We start from the raw sequence: 22,511 nt of genomic DNA, 5'->3' as shown, positions 1-22,511 counted from the left end.
GCGCCACCGTGCCGCCCTTAACATGGGTGATATATATTCTGCCTGTTCCTGTGGTTGGGATACATGGCAGGTTTGTACACGAGCCTCACCATGCCCCTGAAATAGCCCCAGCATGGGGGCTGCAGGGTGGCACAGTGGGTAGAGTTGCTGCCTCACAGCGCCGGAGACCCGTGGTTCCATCCCAACTACGGGTGCTGTCTGTACGGAGTTTGTACGCTCTCCCCGTGACCAGCGTGGGTTTTCTCCAAGGTCATCGGTTTCTTCCCACACTCCAAAGACGTGCAGGTTTGTAGGTTAATTGGCTTGGTGTCAATCTATAAATGTGTGTGCAGGATGGTGTTAGTGTGCGGGGATCGCTGGTCGATGCGGACTCACTTCCGTGATGTATCTCGAAACTAAACTGAATCAACCATTGTTCATCATCGTTGCTTCATTGCATATATCTTTCATTCATTTGTTCAATATCTCTCTACGTCACAGTCTATGTCTCTCCTTTCCCTCTCCCCTCACTCTCAGTCTGAAGAACAAGGGGTCACAGTTTAAGGATAAGAGGGAAGGAAGTCTTTTAGGACCGAGATAAGAAAATCATTTTTTACACAGAGAGTGGTGAATCTGTGGAATTCTCTGCCACAGAAGGTTATGAGGCCACAGTTCATTGGCTATATTTAAGAGTGAGTTAGATGTGGCCCTTGTGGTTAAAGGGATCAGGGGGTATGGAGAGAAGGCAGGGATGGGATACTGAGTTGGATGATCAGCCATGATCACATTGAATGGCGGTGCAGGCTCGAAGGGCCGAATGGTCTACTCCTGCACCTATTGTCTATGTTTCTATGTAAGAAGGGCCTTGACCACAAACGTCACCCACTCCTTCTCTCCAGAGATGCTGCCTGTCCCGCTGAGTTACTCCAGCATTTTGTGCCTGTCTGTAACCAAACCTGCAGCAGCAGCAGTGTCCACGGTGGGAGGGTGCGGGCGCTGAGACGGTGTGGGGACGGTGGCGGCGGTGAGATGGTGCCTGGTGTGGGGACGGTGCCTGCGGTGAGTCGGTGGTGGACGGTGGCCGCGGTGGGCTGGTGCATAGAAACATAGAAATTAAGTGCAGGAGTAGGCCATTCGGCCCTTCGAGCCTGCACCGCCACTGGCCTTGACTACCCTCTGTGGCAGAGAGTTCCAGAGATTCACCACTCTCTGTGTGAAAAAAGTTCTTCTCATCTCGGTTTTAAAGGATTTCACCCTTATCCTTAAGCTGTGACCCCTTGTCCTGGACTTCCCCAACATCGGGAACAATCTTCCTGCATCTAGCCTGTCCAACCCCTTAAGAATTTTGTAAGTTTCTATAAGATCCCCTCTCAATCTCCTAAATTCTAGAGAGTATAAACCAAGTCTATCCAGTCTTTCTTCATAAGACAGTCCTGACATCCCAGGAATCAGTCTGGTGAACCTTCTCTGCACTCCCTCTATGGCAATAATGTCCTTCCTCAGATTTGGAGACCAAAACTGTACGCAATACTCCAGGTGTGGTCTCACCAAGACCCTGTACAACTGCAGTAGAACCTCCCTGCTCCTATACTCAAATATAACATACCATTCGCTTTCTTCACTGCCTGCTGTACCTGCATGCCTACTTTCAATGACTGGTGTACCATGACACCCAGGTCTCGCTGTATCTCCCCTTTTCCTAGTCGGCCACCATTTAGATAATAGTCTGCTTTCCTGTTTTTGCATGGTGTGGGGACGGTGCCCGCGGTGAGGTAGTGCCCCCTGTGGGTCGGTGCAGACTAGCACCTGAGCTGCCGCATCTCATCCACTATCATGCCAGCTTCACCCACTCACTGGATCTCCCCTCAATGGAAATATTAATCAGATGGGATATGGGCCAGATTAAACCCAGATTATCACTTCCTATTTTCAAAGCTACGATGAGATAATGAATTATATTTTTAGCTCCGGGGTTGATATTTGAGAAAAGCTGACGTCTGTACGTTTGCAATTGTTCCAACACAACAATCAGTACAACCTGCTGCCAGAATAAACATGCCTTCGCGTAGTGAGGGAGAGGGAGAGGGAGAGAGAGAGGTGGCGGGGGAAGAGAGGAGAGAAGGGGAGAGAGGGGGAGAGAGGGAGAAGAGAGGAGAGAAGTGAGGAGAGAAGAAGGTGAACAGAGGGATCTGGGAATAACTGTGCACAGTTCCCTGAAAGTGGAATTCATGTAGATAGGGTGGTAAAGAAAGCTTTTGGTGTGCTGGCCTTTATAAATCAGAGCATTGAGTATAGAAGTTGGGATGTAATGTTAAAATTGTACAAGGCATTGGTAAGGCCAATTCTGGAGTATGGTGTACAATTTTGGTCGCCTAATTATAGGAAGGATGTCAACAAAATAGAGAGAGTACAGAGGAGATTTACTAGAATGTTAACATAGAAACATAGAAATTAGGTGCAGGAGTAGGCCATTCGGCCCTTCGAGCCTGCACCGCCATTCAATATGATCATGGCTGATCATCCAACTCAGTATCCCGTACCTGCCTTCTCTCCATACCCCCTGATCCCCTTAGCTAGAAGGGCCACATCTAACTCCCTCTTAAATATAGCCAATGAACTGGCCTCAACTACCCTCTGTGGCAGAGAGTTCCAGAGATTCACCACTCTCTGTGTGAAAAAAGTTCTTCTCATCTCGGTTTTAAAGGATTTCCCCCCCCTTATCCTTAAGCTGTGACCCCTTGTCCTGGACTTCCCCAACATCGGGAACAATCTTCCTGCATCTAGCCTGTCCAACCCCTTAAGAATTTTGTAAGTTTCTATAAGATCCCCTCTCAATCTCCTAAATTCTAGAGAGTATAAACCAAGTCTATCCAGTCTTTCTTCATAAGACAGTCCTGACATCCCAGGAATCAGTCTGGTGAACCTTCTCTGCACTCCCTCTGGGTTTCAGCAACTAAGTTACAGAGAAAGGTTGAACAAGTTAGGGCTTTATTCTCTGGAGCGCAGAAGGTTAAGGGGGGACTTGATAGAGGTCTTTAAAATGATTAGAGGGATAGACAGAGTTGACGTGGATAAGCTTTTCCCACTGAGAGTAGGGAAGATTCAAACAAGGGGACATGACTTGAGAATTAAGGGACAGAAGTTTAGGGCAACATGAGGGGGAACTTCTTTACTCAGAGAGTGGTAGCTGTGTGGAATGAGCTTCCAGTGAAGGTGGTGGAGGCAGGTTCGTTTTTATCATTTAAAAATAAATTGGATAGTTATATGGACGGGAAAGGAATGGAGGGTTATGGTCTGAACGCAGGTGTATGGGACTAGGGGAGAACACGGACTAGAAGGGTCGAGATGGCCTGTTTCCGTGCTGTAATTGTTATATGGATATATGGTTAAGAGAGGGGGAGAGATGGGAAGAGAGGGGGAAGGGGGTTAGGGAAAGAGGTAGGGAGAGAAAGAGAGAGAGAGAGAGACTGTCAGATTGAGAGAGAGACAGAAAGAGAGACAGTGAGAGAGAGAGAGAGATAGAGTGATAGACAGAGAGAGAGTGTGAGCAAAAAGAGGAAATAAGAAAGAAAAAGCACAGAAACAGGAATCCAGACCAACGTGTACATGCCGACCAAGTTGGCATTCCGAGCTAGTCCCATTTACCTGCGTTTGGCCCATATCCCTCTAATCCCTTCCTATCCATATATCTGTTGAAATGTCTTTTAAAAGTCATAATTGTACCCGCTTGTACAGCTTCCTCTGGCAGCTGGTGCCAGATACAGACCACCCTCTGAGTGTTGAAGTTATCCCCGACATCCCTCTTAAATCTCTCCCCTCTCACCTTAACCCTGTGCCCTCTAGTTGTAGAATCCTCTACCCTGGGAAACAGACTGTGAGCGTTCACTTTATCCGTGCCCCTCATGATCTTGTCCACCTCAATAAGGTCACCCCTCAGCCCCCTACGCTCCACAGGACAAAGTCCCAGCCTATCCAACCTCTCCCTGTAACTCAAGCCCGCAAGCCCTGGTGCCATCCAGGTGAATCTCTGCTGCACCCACTCCAACAGATCGTCAGCCTTCCAGTAGCCCGGTGACCACAACTGCACACAGTGCTCCAGGTGTGGTCTCACCAACGTCTGACTGTAAGGGCCCTGGTGAGACCGCACCTGGAGTATTGTGTGCAGTTTTGGTCTGCTATTTTCAGGAAAAGCATTCTTGCTATTGAGGGAGTGCAGCGTCGGTTCACCAGGTTAATTCCCGGGATGGCGGGACTGACGTATGATGAAAGAATGGGTCGACTGGGCTTGTATTCACTGGAATTTAGGATGAGAGGGAATCTTATCGAAACAGATAAGATTAACCATACAACCATATAACAATTACAGCACGGAAACAGGCCATCTCGGCCCTACAAGTCCGTGCCGAACAACTTTTTTCCCTTAGTCCTACCTGCCTGCACTCATACCATAACCCTCCATTCCCTTCTCATCCATATGCCTATCCAATTTATTTTTAAAAGATACCAACGAACCTGCCGCCACCACTTCCACTGGAAGCTCATTCCACACCGCTACCACTCTCTGAGTAAAGAAGTTCCCCCTCATGTTACCCCTAAACTTCTGTCTCTTAATTCTGAAGTCATGTCCAAAGAAGATTCTTAGAGGATTGGACAGCGTATATGCAGGAAACATGTTCCTGATGTTGGGGGAGTCCAGAACCAGGGGTCACAGTTTAAGAATAAGGGGTAGGACTGAGATGAGGAAAAAACTTTTTCACACAAAGTTGTGAATCTGTGGAATTCTCTGCCACAGAAGGCAGTGGAGGCCAAATCACTGGATACTTTCAAGAGAGATTTGTCTCCTAGGGCTAACGGAATCAAGGGATATGGGGATAAATCAGGAACGGGGTGATCAGCCATGATCATATTGAATGGCGGTGCTGGCTCGAAGGCCGAATGGCCTACTCCTGCATCTATTGTCTATGTTTCTATGTCTTGTACAGATGCAGCAACCAGAGGCTCATATGCATTGGCTTTCACTTCCAGGGGTGGGGGGAGGGGTGGGGGGTGGTGGTGAGTTGGGGTTGGGTGGGTGGGGAAGGAGGGAGGTGGGTTGGGGGGGTGGATGGGGGGAGGTTGGTGGGGTGTAGGTGGGTAGGGAGGGAGGGGGTGAGTGGGGAGGGAGGGTGGGGGGTGGGTTGGAGGGTGCTGAGGGCGGGGGGGTGGGTGGGGAAGGAGGGAGGTGGGTGGGTGGTGAGGTTGGGGGTGGGTGGGTGGGTGTACAGGGAGGTTGGGGGTGGGTGGGTGGTGAGGGTGGGGGTGGGTGGGTGTGTACAGGGAGGTTGGGGGGGGGTGGGTGTACAGGGAGGTTGGGGGGGTGGTGTACAGGGACGTTGGGGGGGGGTGGGTGTACAGGGAGGTTGGGGTGGGTGGGTGGGTGTACAGGGAGGTTGGGGGGTGGGTGTACAGGGAGGGTTGGGGGGGGGGTGGGTGGGTGGGTGTACAGGGAGGTTGGAGGTGGGTGGGTGGGTGGGTGGGTGTGTACAGGGAGGTTGGGGGTGGGGTGGGTTGCTGCGAGGGAGGGGTGGGGGACGGAGCGTAAACTTACACAGGGGTGGCCCGAAGAGCACGGTGTCGAGAGCTTTGAGCTGCAGCTTCTGGCGGTGACTGCGGTCGTTGACCTTCAGCAGAGAGCAGGCCAGGGTCAGATTATTCACGGCCAACCTGTCACATCAACACAAGACACACATCAGGGGCAAGGGGCGGCTCGTGAAGGCAGTCGCATTCAACGCTGACGCTATTACACACAAACTTTAACTACAGTTTAGTTTATTGTCACGTGTACCAAGGTACAGTGAAAAGCTTTTGTCGCGTTCTGTCCAGTTGGCGGAGAGACAATACATGATTACAATCGAGCCGTTCACAGTGTGTAGATACATGATAAAGGGAATAACGTTTAGTGCAAGGTAAAGACAGCAAAGTCCAGTCAAGGATAGTCCGAGGGTCACCAATGAGGTAGATAGTAGTTCAGCACTGCTCTCTGGTTGTGGTAGGATTACTTGACAAGTACGTTAGGTTTTGAAGTACATCACATCAGTTTGAAGAATAATCTCGACCCAAAACGTCACCTGCTACTTTTCTCCACCCGCTGAGTTTCTCCAGCATTTTTAGTCTGCTCACAAAATATACTGGAGCCTTGATCAGGCGCCGTTTACTTCCCAGCCAGGACGTCCCAAAGCAAGATGATGGGGGGGGGGGTCTCACTGAAACTTACCGAATACTGCGAGGCCCGGATAGAGTGGATGTGGAGAGGATGTTTCCACTCGTGGGAGAGTCTCGGACCAGAGGGCACAGCCTCAGAATATATGGACATTCCTTCAAAAAGGTGACGAGGAGGAATTTCCTTGTCCAGAGGGTTATGAATCAAAGGAATTTTATTGCCACAGACGGCTGTGGAGGCCAAGTCAATGTGAATTTTTATAACGGAGATTGATAGGTTCTTGATTAGTACGGGTGTCAAAGGTTATGGAGAGAAGGCAGGAGAATGGGGTCAGGACGGAGAGATAGATCAAACATGATTGAATGACGGAGTAGACCAGATGGGCCGAATGGCCTAATTCAACACCTCTGTCAGAGACAGATTGATACAGTGTGGAAACCGGTCCTTCAGCCCAACTTGCCCACACTGGCCAACATGTCCCAGTTACAGTAGCAATAGACAATAGATAATAGGTGCAAGAGTAGGCCATTCGGCCCTTCGAGCCAGCACTGCCATTCAATGTGATCATGGCTGATCATCCCCAATCAGTTCTCCGTTCCTGCCTTCTCCCCATATTCCCTGACTCCGCTATTTTTAAGAGTCCTATCTAGCTCTCTCTTGAAAGTATCCAGAGAACCGGCCTCCACCGCCCTCTGAGGCAGAGAATTCCACAGACTCACCGCTCTCTGTGAGAAAAAGTTTCCTTGTCTCCGTTCTAAATGGCCTACCCCTTATTCTTAAACCGTGGCCCCTGGTTCTGAACTCCCCCAACATCGGGAACATGTTTCCTGACTCTAGGGTGTGCAAGCCCTGCACACAGCAGTAGTGAGCACTGGTGCAAGCCTGGTACACAGCAGTAGGTAGCACTGGTGCAAGTCCGGCACACGGCAGTAGTGAGCAGTGGTGCAAGCCCGACACACAGCAGTAGTGAGTAGTGGTGCAAGCCCGGCACACAGCAGTAGTGAGCAGTGGTGCAAGCCCGGCACACAGCAGTAGTGAGCACTGGTGCAAGCCCGACACACAGCAGTAGTGAGCACTGGTGCAAGCCCGGCACACAGCAGTAGTGAGCAGTGGTGCAAGCCCGGCACACAGCAGTAGTGAGCACTGGTGCAAGTCCGACACACAGCAGTAGTGAGCAGTGTTGCAAGCCCAACACACAGCAGTAGTGAGCACTGGTGCAAGCCCGACACACAGCAGTAGTGCACAGTGGTGCAAGCCCAGCACACAGCAGTAGTGAGCACTGGTGCAAGCCCGGCACACGGCAGTAGTGAGCAGTGGTGCAAGCCCAACACACAGCAGTAGTGAGCACTGGTGCAACCCCGGCACACAGCAGTAGTGAACAGTGTTGCAACCTCGGCACACAGCAGTAGTGAGCAGTGGTGCAAGCCCGGCACACAGCAGTAGTGAGCAGTGGTGCAAGCCCGGCACACAGCAGTAGTGAGCAGTGGTGCAAGCCCGGCACACAGCAGTAGTGAGCAGTGGTGCAAGCCCGGCACACAGCAGTAGTGAGCAGTGGTGCAAGCCCGGCACACAGCAGTAGTGAGCACTGGTGCAAGCCCGGCACACAGCAGTAGTGAGCAGTGGTGCAAGCCCGGCACACAGCAGTAGTGAGCACTGGTGCAAGCCCGACACACGGCAGTAGTGAGCAGTGGTGCAAGCCCGGCACACAGCAGTAGTGAGCAGTGGTGCAAGCCCGGTACACAGCAGTAGTGAGCAGTGGTGCAAGCCCGGCACACAGCAGTAGTGAGTAGTGGTGCAAGCCCGGCTGTACAGTAACTAGGCTGCGTTCTCCAGCATGTCGGGAAGCACACTATATCATGTTGTGCAGAAGGCCTGACAACTACACAGCATCCAACATATCACAGTGTGTCACCACATGCAATGATTACTGGCTCATTCATGACACTGAAAAGCCAACTGTGGCTCGGCCCTGAGCAAAGTGAGACCTGCGGGGACAAGAAGAATTGAACAGCATTCCTGGGACTAAAAACACGAGATATGGGAAATATTCAGCGGGTCAGGCACTGCGCTGGAGAGATGGTCCAGTAATCAGGCAAATGGACCATCCTACCACAACCAGAGAGCGGCCCAGAACTACTATCCACCTCATCGGAGACCCTCGGACTATCTTTGAGCGGACTTTATTGGTTTTACCTTGCACTAAACGTTATTCCCTTTATCATGTATCTGTACACTGCGAATGGCTTGATTGTAATCAGATACAGTATCGTCTTTCCGCTTGGTCACGAAGGTCTGAAGAAGGGTCTCGACCCGAAACGTCACCCATTCCTTCGCTCCAGAGATGCTGTCCGTCCCGCTGAGTTACTCCAGCTTTGTGTGTCAATCTATAATCGTTCTGCTGGCTGGATAGCACACAACAAAAGCTTTCCACTGTACCTCAGCACACGTGACAATAAACTAAACGGAACATACAGTTTCAGCCTGACAAACATTCTGCTCATCAGAGCTCATGAGATATTCCCATTTCAGAGTGATAGTTAGATTGGATGGTCACAGGGAGAACGTGCAAACTCCACACAGACAGCAGCCGAGGCCAGGATCAAACCGTGGTCTCTGGCGCTGTGAGGCAGTGGCTCTACCCACTGCGCAACTGTGCCACCCTAAGGTATGGTGGGCGGCATGGTTGCGCAGCGGTAGAGTTGCTGCCTCACAGCGCCAGAGACGCAGGTTCCATCCTGACTACGGGTGCTGTCTGTACGGGGTTTGCACGTTCTCCCCGTGACCTGCGTGGCTTTCCTCCGAGATCATCGGTTTCCTCCCACACTCCAAAGACGTACAGGTTTGTAGGTTAATTGTCTTGGAATAAATGTAAATTGTCCCAAGTGTGTGTAGGATAGTGTTAGTGTGCGGGGATCGCTGGTCGGTGTGGACTCGGTGGGCCGAAGGGCCTGTTTCCGTGCTGTATCTCTAAACTACACTAGGAGGTATCCAGAACCAAGGGGCATGGTTTCAGAGTAAGTGATCACCCAGCTAATTCACAAATGAAGCGTTCTGCTTGCATGTTTGTCAATCTTTGCAATTTACCTCCCACCCTAGATGGCAATGAAAACTGAATCAAAGCAGAACGGACAAGTCTTTGAGTGATTAAAGCATCAAGGGGAATGAGAGAGCAGGATTATGTTGAGGGTGAGCCTGTGACAGTTGCGATTTAATTTTCCCTGCTCCTTCTCCTGTTTTTTAAAGTTAGACAATAGACAATAGGTGCAGGAGTAGGCCAGTCGGCCCTTCGAGCCAGCACCGCCATTCAATGTGATCATGGCTGATCATCCCCAATCAGTACCCCATTCCTGCCTTCTCCCCATATCCCCTGACTCCGTTATATTTAAGAGCCCTATCTAGCTCTCTCTTGAAAGCATCCAGAGAACCTGCCTCCACCGCCCTCTGAGGCAGAGATTTCCACAGACTCACAACTCTCTGTGAGAAAAAGTGTTTCCTCGTCTCCGTTCTAAATGGCTTACCCCTTATTCTTAAACTGCGGCCCCTGGTTCTGGACTCCCCCAACATCGGGAACATGTTTCCTACCTCTAGTGGGTCTGTAAGCCAGTTATTTTAGTTTTACAGAGACAGTGCGGAAGCAGGCCCTTCAGCCCACCGTGTCCGTGCCGACCAACGATCCCCACACACTAACGCTATCCTACACACACTCGGGACGATTTACAATTATAGCAAGCTAATTAACCTGGAGTGTGGGAGGAAACCGGAGCACCCGGAGAAAACCCACGCAGGTCACGGGAAGAACTTACAAACTCTGTGCAGACAGCACCCGTAGTCAGGATGGAACCCGGGTTGAGGCAGCAACTCTACCGCTGTGCCACCGTGCCTTGTTGGGGAACTGACAGTGCGATGGGGAGAGGACCTAAGGGGGAGGAATATCTCATGGGAGAAATAGGAAGTGATAAAATCAATCAGATAGTCACACAGCACGGAAACAGGCCCTTCGGCCCAACTCGTCCATGCTGACCAACATATCCCATCTACACTAGCCCCACCTGCCTGTGTTTGGCCCATATCCTTCTAAACCTATCCTATCCACCTACCTATCCAAATGAATTTTAAATACTGTTATATTTACAGCGGTAGAGTTGCTGCCTTACAATGCTTACAGCCCCAGAGACCTGGGTTCGATCCTGGCCACGCCTGCAGTTTGTACGTTCTCCCCGTGACCTGCGTGGGTTTTCTCCGAGATCTTCGGTTTCTTCCCACACTCCACAGACATTGTTAATTGGCTTGGTGTAAATGTAAATTGTCCCTGGTGTGTGTAGGATAGTGTTAATATGTGGGGATCGCTGGTTGGCGAGGACTCGGTGGGCTCAAGGGTCTGTTTCCGCGCTGTATCTCGAAACTAAACTACCTGCCTCAAGTACCTCCTCTGGCAGCTCGTCCTATACACCCACCTCCTGAATCATCTCTCTGAAGGCCAGTCACAGGGCTGTAACTGATAGAGAGGCCCCATAGCAGAAGTGTCCACGTTGCGGGGGGGGCTGGAAACTGGAAGTATCCTGAGCTAATTCTGCCACCACCACCATCTATTGCAACAAGTGATGGTTCCCACTGATTGTCGCCGGAAGCTTGTGTCCTTTACAGGACGGATGATGACAGAAAGGTCAACATTTGAAACATGGAAGTTGGACACGAAATAAGAAGACTGATAGAGAACGGGGTAAAAAAAATGGGAGGGGATCGGGGTGGGGGGGAGCATAGACACAGGAAAGTTGGACTTCAGGAAGATGGAGGGAATGTGGGAAGAGGTATTTGAGGGTTTAAGAAGGAACTGCAGATGCTGGAAAATCGAAGGTAGACAGAAATGCTGGAGAAACTCAGCGTGCAGCAGCATCTATGGAGCGAAGGAAATAGGCAACGTTTCGGGGCCGAAACCCTTCTTCAGACTGGTATTTGAGGGATTTGATTGGGAAGAAGGCATGGTGTCACCTAAGGATTTAATGAGGACCAATGCAAACACCTGTTGTTGTTGTTGAGAAAATCTCATTCTTATCGCCTTTGTGAAGCGGTATGCCGTTAAATCAGGGGGTTTAGGTCAGTGAATATTCTCTTGTTAGAACACAGAACATGACAGCACACGAATGGGCCCTTCGGCCCACAATGTCCGTGCTGAACACGATGTTAAACAGAATCTCCTCTACACGTGATCCACACGAAACATAGAAATTAGGTGCCCATTCGGCCCTTCGAGCAATGTCACCGTGCATTCAATATGATCATGGCTGATCAAAACTCAGTAAACCTAATCTCTCCATACCCCCTCCCTTTACCACAAGGGCACATCTAACTCCATAAATATAGCCAATGAACCCTCACTACCCTCTGTGGCATTCCAGAGATTCTCTACTCTCTGTGTGAAAAAAGTTCTTCTCATCTCGGTTTTAAAGGATTTCCCCCTTATCCTTAAGCTGTGACCACTTGTCCTGGACTTCCCCAACATCGGGAACAATCTTCCTGCATCTAGCCTGTCCAACCCCTTAAGAATTTTGTACGTTTCTTACAAGAACCAGAGCCACCACATATCCCTCCACTCCCTGCATATCCACGTGCCTGTCTAAAAGCCTCTTAAACACCACTATCGTATCTACCTCCACCACGTTCCAGGCACCCACCTGTGTAAAACACTTGCCCCGCACATCCCCTTTAAACTTTGCCCCTCTCACCTTAAAGCTGTGCCCTCTACTGTTGGACATCTCCACCCTGGAATAAAAGGTTCCGACTGTCTACCCTATCTACGCCTCTCGTCATTTAATAAACTTCCATCAGGTCTCCCCTCAACCTCTGACGTTGCAGAGACAACAATCCAAGTCTGTCCAGCCTCTCCCTGTAGCTGTAATCAGGGCAGCATCCTGGCAAACCTGTTCTGCTCAGAATTCTAACACCGAGAAAGTTATGCTCACAATGAATGGTATTATTTCAAACTCTGAGAGGAATGCCTCCATGAAATGTCCGTGATCTGGAGCAGGTGGGAACGGTTCTAAAAACTACTAAAACTAAGCTGATTGTGGACTTTAGAAGGGCACAACAACCGAGGATGTACACGCCACTGGAGACTACTGTGGACAGGGTGAGCTGCTTTAAATACCTGGGAGTCCACATCACAGAGGATCTGACATGGACATCACACACTGCCGCACTGGTGAGTAAGGCAAGGCAGCGCCTTTACCACCTCAGGCAGCTGAGGAAATTCACAGTCTCTCTGAGGATCCTTCAATCCTTCTACACAGGGGCTGTAGAAAGCATCTTGTCCGGCAACATCACAATCTGGTTTGGGAACAGCTCTGCCCAGGATAGGAAGGCTCTGCAGAGAGTAGTGCGTTCAGCCGAACGCACCATGGGAACTACACTCACCCCCCTGCAGGACCTATACACCAGGAGGTGCAGATCCAGAGCCAGCAACATTATGAGGGACCCCTTCCACCCCAGCAACGGACTGTTCCAGCTGCTACGGTCAGGCAAACGCCTCCACTGTCACGCTGTGAAAACAGAGAGGATGAGACGGAGTTTCTTCCCACAGGCCATCAGGACTGTAAACTCTGATCTCACCAGAGACTCATTCACTGTTGTGTGTCTTTTTAAAATGTTAATACTGGATCTGTTCTGTTGTTGTTTTGCACACAATCCCGCAGGCATTGCCACTTTCATTTCACTGTACATCTTGTATGTGCATGTGACAAGTAAAGTTGACTTGACTTATTAAATGAGTCATTTAATTCTTATTCAACCAGATGCTGCCACATCACAGCCAAGCAAACACTGAAGTACATTCATGTAATAACAACATTCCAATGCCCATGCAGAACCTTCTAGACAGCTAAGACATTGATGAGGCCGCATTTAGAGTATTGTGTTCAGTTCTGGTCACCATGTTATAAGAAAGATGTTATCCAGCTGGAAAGAGTGTGGAAAGGATTTGCGAGGATGTCGAGGGCCTGAGCTACAGGGAGAGGTTGAGTAGGCTGGGTCTCTATTCCTTGGAGCGCAGGAAGATGCGGGGGGTTATCGTATAGAAGTATACGAAATCACGAGAGGAATAGATCAGGTAAATGCACAAAGAGTCTTTTGCCCAGAGTAGACGAATCGAGGACATAGGTTTAAGGTGAGAGTGGAAAGATTGAATGGGAATCTGAGGGGTAATATTTTTTAACTCAAAGAGTGGTGGGTGAATGGTAGTTGAGGCAGGTACCATCGCAACGTTTAAGCAACATTTAAACAGGTACGTGGATAGGGCAGGTTTGGAGGGATATGGGCCAAACGCGGGCAGGTGGGACTAGTGGAGATGGGACATGTTGTTCGGCGTGGGCAAGTTTGGCCCATGCTTCCGTGTTGTGTGACACTATGTGTTTTAAACAACGGTAACAGTGACTATGAAACTGTTGTAAAGACTGTTGTCAGCAAGAAAAACGAATGGAAGAACGCTACAGTTGCAAAATCCAGGATCTTGAGAGGCCTAATAATGAGCCTGGTAGAGGGTGGTGAATCCCTGGAACTCTGCACCAGGGGCCTAGCAGGAAGCTGCCTGCAGGTTAGTTTGTTTGTTACGTTATGTACACACCTGTCATGCTGCTGCAAGGAAGAGTTCCACTGCTCCGTTTCAGTACAGGTGTCATTAAACTCTTAAAAATAGCGGAGTCAGGCGATATGGGGAGAAGGCAGGAGCGGGGTACTGATTGGGGATGATCAGCCATGATCACATTGAATGGCTCGAAGGGCCAAATGGCCTACTCCTGCACCTATTGTCTAAACAGTGGTGCAGTGGTATGCAGAGAATATAGGGGGTTAGGTGAAATGCTGAGACTGAAGAAGGATCTCGACCTGAAACGTCACCCATTCCTTCTCTCCAGAGATGCTGCCCGTCCCGCTGCTTTACTCCAGCATTTTGTGTCTACCTTCGATTTAAACCAGCATCTGCAGTTCCTTCCTACACATTCTATACTACAGGAGTCAGCCTGTTGTTATGTGCTTCAGGGCGAGGGGGTGATTGGGTGTTATCTCCCTGTTCAGAGGGAGGGGAGATTAGGTAGGTGGGAGTACTGTGGCCAGGCAGAGGAAACGTTTCATCTATCGAGTTCATCTTGTTAATCCTGAATAAACTGAAGGAGAGCTTGCAGCCTCTATAATGGCTGCTGGATTTGCTACATCGGTGATGACATGTCAAACGCATTCACCAGCCGTCCTGTGATCAAGAACCGCACTGTGTAAATAAATAGATCGTGCTTCCTTTCATTTCATGACAGATTTTCACTTAGAAAGAATCATATTTGGTCTAAAAAAATGCACTAATTTTCTCAGATACACCAGACTGCTTTGAAGTGTTGGGTAGTATAAACGACAGCAGTTTGCTCATTCCCTGCATTGTCAGTTGTAATCTCTGCCTCAATCAGTCCACAACCTTTACATGTGGATCACGAGCACACAGCTGTGTTTTAGGTGGACCAAAATGCTGGAGAAACTCAGCGGGACAGGCAGCATCTATGGAGCAAAGGAACAGGTGACGTTTCGGGTCGAGACCACATTGTGTAAGTTACGAGATTGATCCCTGGGATGGCAGGACTGTCATATGAGGAAAGATTGAAAAGACTAGGCTTGCATTCACTGGAGTTTAGAAGGATGAGGGGGATCTTATAGAATCATATGAAATTATAAAAGGACTGGACAAGCTAGATGCCGGAAAAATGTTCCCAATGTTGGGCGAGTCCAGAACCAGGGGCCACAGTCTTAGTATAAAGGAGAGGTCATTTAAGACCGAGGTGAGAAAAAACTTTTTCACCCAGAGAGTTGTGAATTTATGGAATTCCCTGCCACAGAGGGCAGTGGAGGCCAAGTCACTGGATGGATTTAAGAGAGAGAGCTCTAGGGGATAGAGCTCTAGGGGCTGGTGGAATCAAGGGATATGGGGAGAAAGCAGGCACGGGTTATTGATAGAGGATGATCAGCCTTGATCACAATGAATGGCGGTGCTGGCTCGAAGGGCCGAATGGCCTCCTCCTGCACCTATTTTCTATGTTTCTCTGTTTCTATGAGACCCTTGATGTGGGGGGTGCAGGGGACGGGGGGGGGGGGGGGGGGGGGGGAGAAGAAGAAAGAAGGGGCGGAGACAGTGGGCTGTGGGAGAGCTGGGAAGGGGAGGGGAAAGATGGAGAAAGCAGGGACTACCTGAAATTGGAGAAGTCAATGTTCATACTGCTGGGGTGTAAACTACCCAAATGAAATATGAGGTGCTGCTCCTCCAATTTATGGTGGGACTCACTCTGGCCATGGAGGAGGCCCAGGACAGAAAGGTCGGATTGTGAATGTGTGGCGGAATTGAAGTGCTGAGCCACCGGGAGATCAGGTTGGTTAGTTTAGTTTGCTTTGGAGATACTATGCGGAAACAGGCCCTTCGGTCCACCGAGTCCACGCCGACCACACATTAACACTATCCTACACACACACTAGGGACAATTTACATTTACACCAAGCCAATTAACCTACAGACCTGCACGTCTTTGGAGTGTGGGAGGAAACCGACGATCTCGGTGGAAACCCACGCAAGTCACGTGGAGAATGTACAAATTCTGTACAGACAGAACCCGTAGTCAGGATCGTACCCGAGTCTCTGGCGCTGTGAGGCAGCAACTCTAGGGCTGTGCCACTGTGCCACTGATCCAGCAGGCCAGTAGACAGAGTAGAAACCGGGACAAGGGGGAAGAAAAGGGGTATTTTTCTCTTCAGCAAACACAGAGTGCTGGAGGAACTCAGAGGGTCAGGCAGCATCTGTGGAGGGAACGGACAGGCGATGTTTGGGGTTGGGTGGGATGGAAGGACCCGTCTGTTCATTCCCTCCACAGATGCTGCCTGATCCACTGTGGTCCTCCTGCACTTTGTGTCTATCTTTGGACAAGTATAAAAACGGATACAGGCTCACAGAGAGACTGCTTCATTGAAGATCATTTCACAGCCATTGTTCAAGGTGGGATCAAGCTTTCAATGGTTTCTAATTCATCCACGTTTGTGGCTGGAGGCTGATGTCAGGGTGGGAGGGTGGACCGGTACACTGTGGCAGGGTGGATCACCAGTACACAGTAGCAGGGTGGATCACCAGGTACACTGTGGCAGGGTGGATCACCAGGTACACAGTAGCAGGGTGGATCACCAGGTACACTGTGGCAGGGTGGATCACCAGTACACTGTGGCAGGGTGGATCACCAGTACACAGTGGCAGGGTGGATCACCAGGTACACAGTGGCAGGGTGGATCACCAGGGTACACTGTGGCAGGGTGGATCACCAGTACACTGTGGCAGGGTGGATCACCAGTACACTGTGGCAGGGTGGATGTGGCAGGGTGGATCACCAGGTATACTGTGGCAGGGTGGATCACCTGTGGCAGTACACTGTGGCACGGTGTGGATCACCAGTACACACACCAGTAGCAGGGTGGATCACCAGGGTGGACACAGTAGCAGGGTGGACTGGATCACCAGTGGCAGGGTGGATCACCAGTACACAGTGGATCACCAGGGTGGAGGGTGGATCACCAGTACACTGTGGCAGGTGGACTGTGGCAGGGTGGATCACCAGTACACTGTGGCAGGGTGGATCACCAGTACACAGTGGCAGGGTGGATCACCAGTAAACAGTAGCAGGGTGGAGCACCAGTACACAGTGGCAGGGCGGATCACCAGTACACTGTGGCAGGGTGGATCACCAGTACACTGTGGCAGGGTGGATCACCAGTACACTGTGGCAGGGTGGATCACCAGTACACTGTGGCAGGGTGGATCACCAGTACACTGTGGCAGGGTGGATCACCAGTACACTGTGGCAGGGTGGATCACCAGTACACTGTGGCAGGGTGGATCACCAGGTACACTGTGGCAGGGTGGATCTGTGTGGCAGGGTGGGTCAGGGTGGATCACCAGTACACTGTGGCAGGGTGGATCACCAGTACACTGTGGCAGGGTGGATCACCAGTACACTGTGGCAGGGTGGATCACCAGTACACTGTGGCAGGGTGGATCACCAGTACACAGTGGCAGGGTGGATCACCAGTACACAGTGGCAGGGTGGATCACCAGTACACAGTGGCAGGGTGGATCACCAGTACACTGTGGCAGGGTGGATCACCAGTACACTGTGGCAGGGTGGACAGGTACACACCTTGGCATGTCGTGTCCATTGATGTTGAGTTTTCTGAAGTGTTCCTCGTACTGCGGCAACTCCACGTAGTTGATGAGCCACTCAATCACCTCCTCTCCCGTCCAGTTGAACACTGAGGGAACAGGAAAACACCATTATTGCCTTTAGACAATACACAATAGGTGCAGGAGTAGGCCATTTGGCCCTTCGAGCCAGCACCACCATTCAATGTGATCATGGCTGATCATCCCTAATCAGGACCCCGTTCCTGCCTTCTCCCTGACTCCGCTATTTTTAAGAGCCCTGTCTAGCTCTCTCTTGAAAGCATCCAGAGAACCGGCCTCCACCGCCCTCTGTGGCAGAGAATTCCACCACTCACCACTCCCTGTGAGAAAAAGTCTTTCCTCGTCTCCGTTCTAAATGGCTTACTCGTTATTCTTAAATTGTACTTTACACTTTGGAGCTACAGCGCAGAAACTGGCCCTCAGGCCCACCGAGGTTGCACCAACCAGCCATTACCACTGACACCAGCGCTGTCCTACATTCACCAGGGACAATTTTACTGTCCTATAAACCTGCATATCTTTGGAGTGTGGGAAGAAACCAGAGCACCAAGTGAAAACCCACGTGGTCACAGGGAAAAGGTACAACCTTCGTGTAGACAGCATCCGACTGAGGTCAGGATCAAACCAGGTCTCTGGCGGTGGAAGGCAGGACAGAGCCCTTTACCCAAAGTAGGGGAATCAAAGACCAGAGGACGTAGGTTTAAGGTGAGAGGGGAAAGATTTAATAGGATCCTAAGGGACAAAGTTTTCACACTGAGGGTGGTGGGTGTATGGAACGAGCTGCCAGAGGAGGTAGTTCAGGCAGGTACTATAACAACACTTAAAAGATACGTGGACAGCAAATGGATAGGAAAGGATCAGCGGGATATGGACCAAACGGGGGCAGGTGGGGTTGGCATGAATGGGGCATCTTATATGCCATGGGCAAGTTGGGCCGAAGGGCCTGTGTATGTGCTGTAGGGCCGTGATGAGGGAAGGTGGTAGTGATAGGGGACTTGTAGTCAGGGCAACTGAGCAGCATCTCTGTGGCTGTAAGTCAGCAAGTCCCAGATGGAGTTGCTTTCCCGGTGTCAGGATCACTGGTGGGAGATGAGGGGGGGGTTGTTTGTTTGTTTGTATAGTTCATAAAATCATAAGTGATAGCAGCAGAATGAGACTATTCCGCCCATCAAGTCTACTCTGCCATCCAATCATGGCTGATCTATCTCTCCCTCTCAACCCCATTCTCCTGCCTTCTCTCCATAACCCCTGACACCCATACTAATCAAGAATCTATCTATCTCTGCCCTAAAAATATCCACTGACTTGGCCTCCACAGCCGTCTGTGGCAAAGAATTCCACAGATTCACCACCCTCTGACTAAGGAAATTCCTCCTCATCTCCTTCCTAAAAGTATGTCCTTTAATTCTGAGGCTCCTAGACTCTCCCACTTGTGGAAACATCCTCTCCACATCCAGGCTTTTCACTATTCTGTACGTTTCAATGAGGTCTCCCCTCATCCTTCTGAACTCCAGCGAGTACAGGCCCAGTGCCGACAAACACTCATCATAGATTAACCCACTCATTCCTGGGATCATTCTGGTAAACCTCCTCTGGACTCTCTCCAAAGCCAACACATCCTTCCTCAGATACGGAGCCCATAATGGCTCACAATATTCCAAATACGGCCTGACCTGAAAAGAGTCTTTATTCCCGCTACCAAAATGCATGACTCCACACTTTGCTACGCTGTAATCCATCTGCCACTTCTCTGCTCACTCTCCCAACCTGTCCAAGTCCTTCTGCAGAGTCCCTGCTTTCTCTACACTGCCTGCCCCTTCACCTATCTTCCTATTAACTAAAATTGGTGAATTCACAGAGGGTGGTGGGATATGAAACGAGTTGCCAGAGGAGGTGGTTGAGGCAGGGACAGTAACAATGTGTAAAAGGCATTTGGACAGGTTGGTGGACAGGACAGTCTTAGAGAGATACGCATCAAATGTGGGCAAATGGGACGAGCCTAGATTGGGCATCTTGCTTGGCATGGATGAGATGGGCTGAAGGGCCTGTGTCCGTACTGTGTGACTCTACGAGCCAGTACGGGACACAAATGTCCCAGGGTAGTACAGGAACTGCTCTGCCCAGGACAAGAAGGCTCTGCAGAGAGTAGTGCATTCAGCCGAACGCACTATGGGAACTACACCCACCCCACAGCAGGAACTATACATCAGAAGGTGCAACTCCAGAGCCAACAAGATCATGTGAGACCCCTTCCACCCCTGCAACGGACTCTGTTGGCAAACGCCTTGCCATGCTGTGAGAATGGAGAGGATGATAAGGAGTTTCTTCCAGAAGGCCATTAGGACTGTAAAGTCTCTCCAGGGACTAACTTTACTGAACCAAATTACTGTCTATTTAAAATTGCTGTTTTTTTCCCCTTTTCTTCCCTCCCTCCCACAATTATGTAATATGTGAATCTGTTCCATTCTGTTTGTAGTTTGTTTGATTGTTTTTTGCACAATTCGCGAGCATTGCCACTTTTCATTTCACTGCACATCTCGTATGTGTATGTGACGAATAAACTTGACTTGACTTGATTTGAGAACAATGTCCCAGGGTAGTACAGGGAACAATGTCCAGGGTAGTACAGGAGAATGCCCCAGGGTAGTACAGTAGAATGTCCAGGGTAGTACAGGAGAATGTCCAGGGTAGTACAGGGAGAATGTCCAGGATAGTACAGGGAACAATGTCCAGGGTACAGGAGAATGTCCAGGGTAGTACAGGAGAATGTCCAGGGTAGTACAGTAGAATGTCCAGGGTAGTACAGGGAACAATGTCCAGGGTAGTACAGGAGAATGTCCAGGGTAGTACAGGGAACAATGTCCAGGGTAGTACAGGAGAATGTCCAGGGTAGTACAGGAGAATGTCCAGGGTAGTACAGGAGAATGTCCAGGGTAGTACAGGGAACAATGTCCAGGGTAGTACAGGAGAACAATGTCCAGGGTAGTACAGGAGAATGTCCAGGGTAGTACAGGAGAATGTCCAGGGAAGTACAGGAGAACAATGTCCCAGGGTAGTACAGGAGAATGTCCAGGGTAGTACAGGAGAATGCCCCAGGGTAGTACAGGAGAATGTCCAGGGTAGTACAGTAGAATGTCCAGGGTAGTACAGGAGAATGCCCAGGGTAGTACAGGAGAATGTCCAGGGTAGTACAGGAGAATGTCCCAGGGTAGTACAGTAGAATGTACCAGGGTAGTACAGTAGAATGCCCAGGGTAGTACAGGAGAATGCCCAGGGTAGTACAGTAGAATGCCCAGGGTAGTACAGGGAACAATGTCCCAGGATAGTACAGTAGAATGTCCCAGGGTAGTACAGGAGAATGTCCCAGGGTAGTACAGGAGAATGTCCAGGGTAGTACAGGAGAATGTCCAGGGTAGTAGTACAGGAGAATGTCCAGGGTAGTACAGTAGAATGTCCCAGGGTAGTACAGTAGAATGTCCCAGGGTAGTACAGGAGAATGTCCAGGGTAGTACAGTAGAATGTCCAGGGTAGTACAGTAGAATGTCCAGGGTAGTACAGGAGAATGTCCAGGGTAGTACAGTAGAATGCCCAGGGTAGTACAGTAGAATGTCCAGGGTAGTACAGTAGAATGTCCAGGGTAGTACAGGAGAATGTCCAGGGTAGTACAGGAGAATGTCCAGGATAGTGGGCCCACATTTACCTTCAGAACTCTTCCATGATTTCCACAGGTCCTCCACACTGATCAGCTTGTCGCCCCCATGGAAGGTGCTGTGTTTGGCCGCCGCATCTTGGTAGTTCAGGTCTTCACGCAAAAACTGTGGAGACAAAGCTTCAGTTCAGTTTATTGTCACATGTACCGAGGTACAGTGAAAAGCTTTCGTTAGAGTCATAGAGTTATAGAGTGATCCAGTGTAGAAACAGGCCCTTCAGCCCAACTTGCCCACACCAGCCAACATGTCCCAGCTACACCAGTCCCACCTGCCTTTGCTTGGTCCATATCCCTCCAAACCTGTCCTATCCATGTACCTGTCTAACTGTTTCTTAAATGAGGGGATAGTCCCAGCCTCAACTACCTCCTCTGGCAGCTTGTTAAATGCACTCATATTGTGTGAAAAGATTACCCCTCAGATTCCTATTAAATCTTTTTTCCTTCAACTTGAACCTATGTCCTCTGGTCCTCAATTCCACTACTCTGGGCAAGAGACTCTGTGCATCTACCCGATCTATTTCTCTCATGATTTTATACACCTCAATAAGATTACCCCTCATCCTCCTGCGCTCCATGGAATCCATGGAGTCCCAGCCTACTCAACCTCTCCCTGTAGCTCAGACCCTCTAGTCCTGGCAACATCCTCATAAATCTTTTCTGAAAACCCTTCAAGTTTGACAATATCTTTCCTATAACATGGTTGCGTGCCAACCAGTCAGTGGAAAGACAATACATGATTATAATCGAGCCATTTACAGTGTATAGATACATGTTAAGGGTATAATGTTTCATGCAAGGTAAAGCCAGCAAATTCCGATCATGGATAGTCCGAGGGTCACCAATGATTTAGACCTACATCCTACTCTGGTTGTGGTAGGATGGTTCAGTTGCCTGATAACAGCCGGGAAGAAACTGTCCCTGAATCTGGAGGTGTGCGTTTTTACACAAGTACCTGTACCTCATGTCTGATGGGAGAGGGGAGGAGGGAGAGGAAAGAAGGGAGAAGAGGGGTAGGTCAAGTGTAGAGGAAGGTGGTTTGGTTTAACACCTTGATGAAGCATGCACATGACACGTCACCTCCAGGGCCAGCCCGGACACCCGACCTCCCTCCTCCCAGCAGATGGACACATGGCCCAATATCACCCTCTGAAAGATATCGAGGCAATGGCACAGACAAACTTGGATCTAAAGTGTCTCTTCCCTCAGTCACTGCACACCCACCTGTAAGTTCAAGTTCGTGTTTACTGTCACTTAACCAACTAAAGTACATTGAAATTTGAGTTATCACACAGCCACACTAAGTGAAAAGCAACGATACCATTTAACACAATTCAACATAAACATCCACCACAGTGGAATCCACATTCCTCACTGTGATG

At 49.9% G+C, this 22,511-nt stretch overlaps 1 protein-coding gene across 4 annotated transcripts in view; it reads right to left on the bottom strand.

Moving 5' to 3' along the window:
• Positions 1 to 22,511, bottom strand: part of stim1b (stromal interaction molecule 1b) — a 111,525-nt gene that overhangs the window by 22,503 nt on the left and 66,511 nt on the right. For all 4 annotated transcript variants that reach the window (XM_055637433.1, XM_055637435.1, XM_055637434.1 and 1 more), the window contains exons 3-5: positions 21,124 to 21,238; positions 17,380 to 17,491; positions 5,567 to 5,682 (exon numbers count right to left, since the gene is read on the bottom strand). In XM_055637433.1, the coding sequence (XP_055493408.1) occupies positions 5,567 to 5,682; positions 17,380 to 17,491; positions 21,124 to 21,238 (343 nt within the window). The remainder of the gene's footprint in view (positions 1 to 5,566; positions 5,683 to 17,379; positions 17,492 to 21,123; positions 21,239 to 22,511) is intronic.

This window comes from Leucoraja erinacea, chromosome 6 (assembly GCF_028641065.1).
Source record: "Leucoraja erinacea ecotype New England chromosome 6, Leri_hhj_1, whole genome shotgun sequence".
Lineage (NCBI taxonomy): Eukaryota > Metazoa > Chordata > Chondrichthyes > Rajiformes > Rajidae > Leucoraja > Leucoraja erinaceus.
This window is presented reverse-complemented; position numbering and strand designations above follow the sequence as displayed.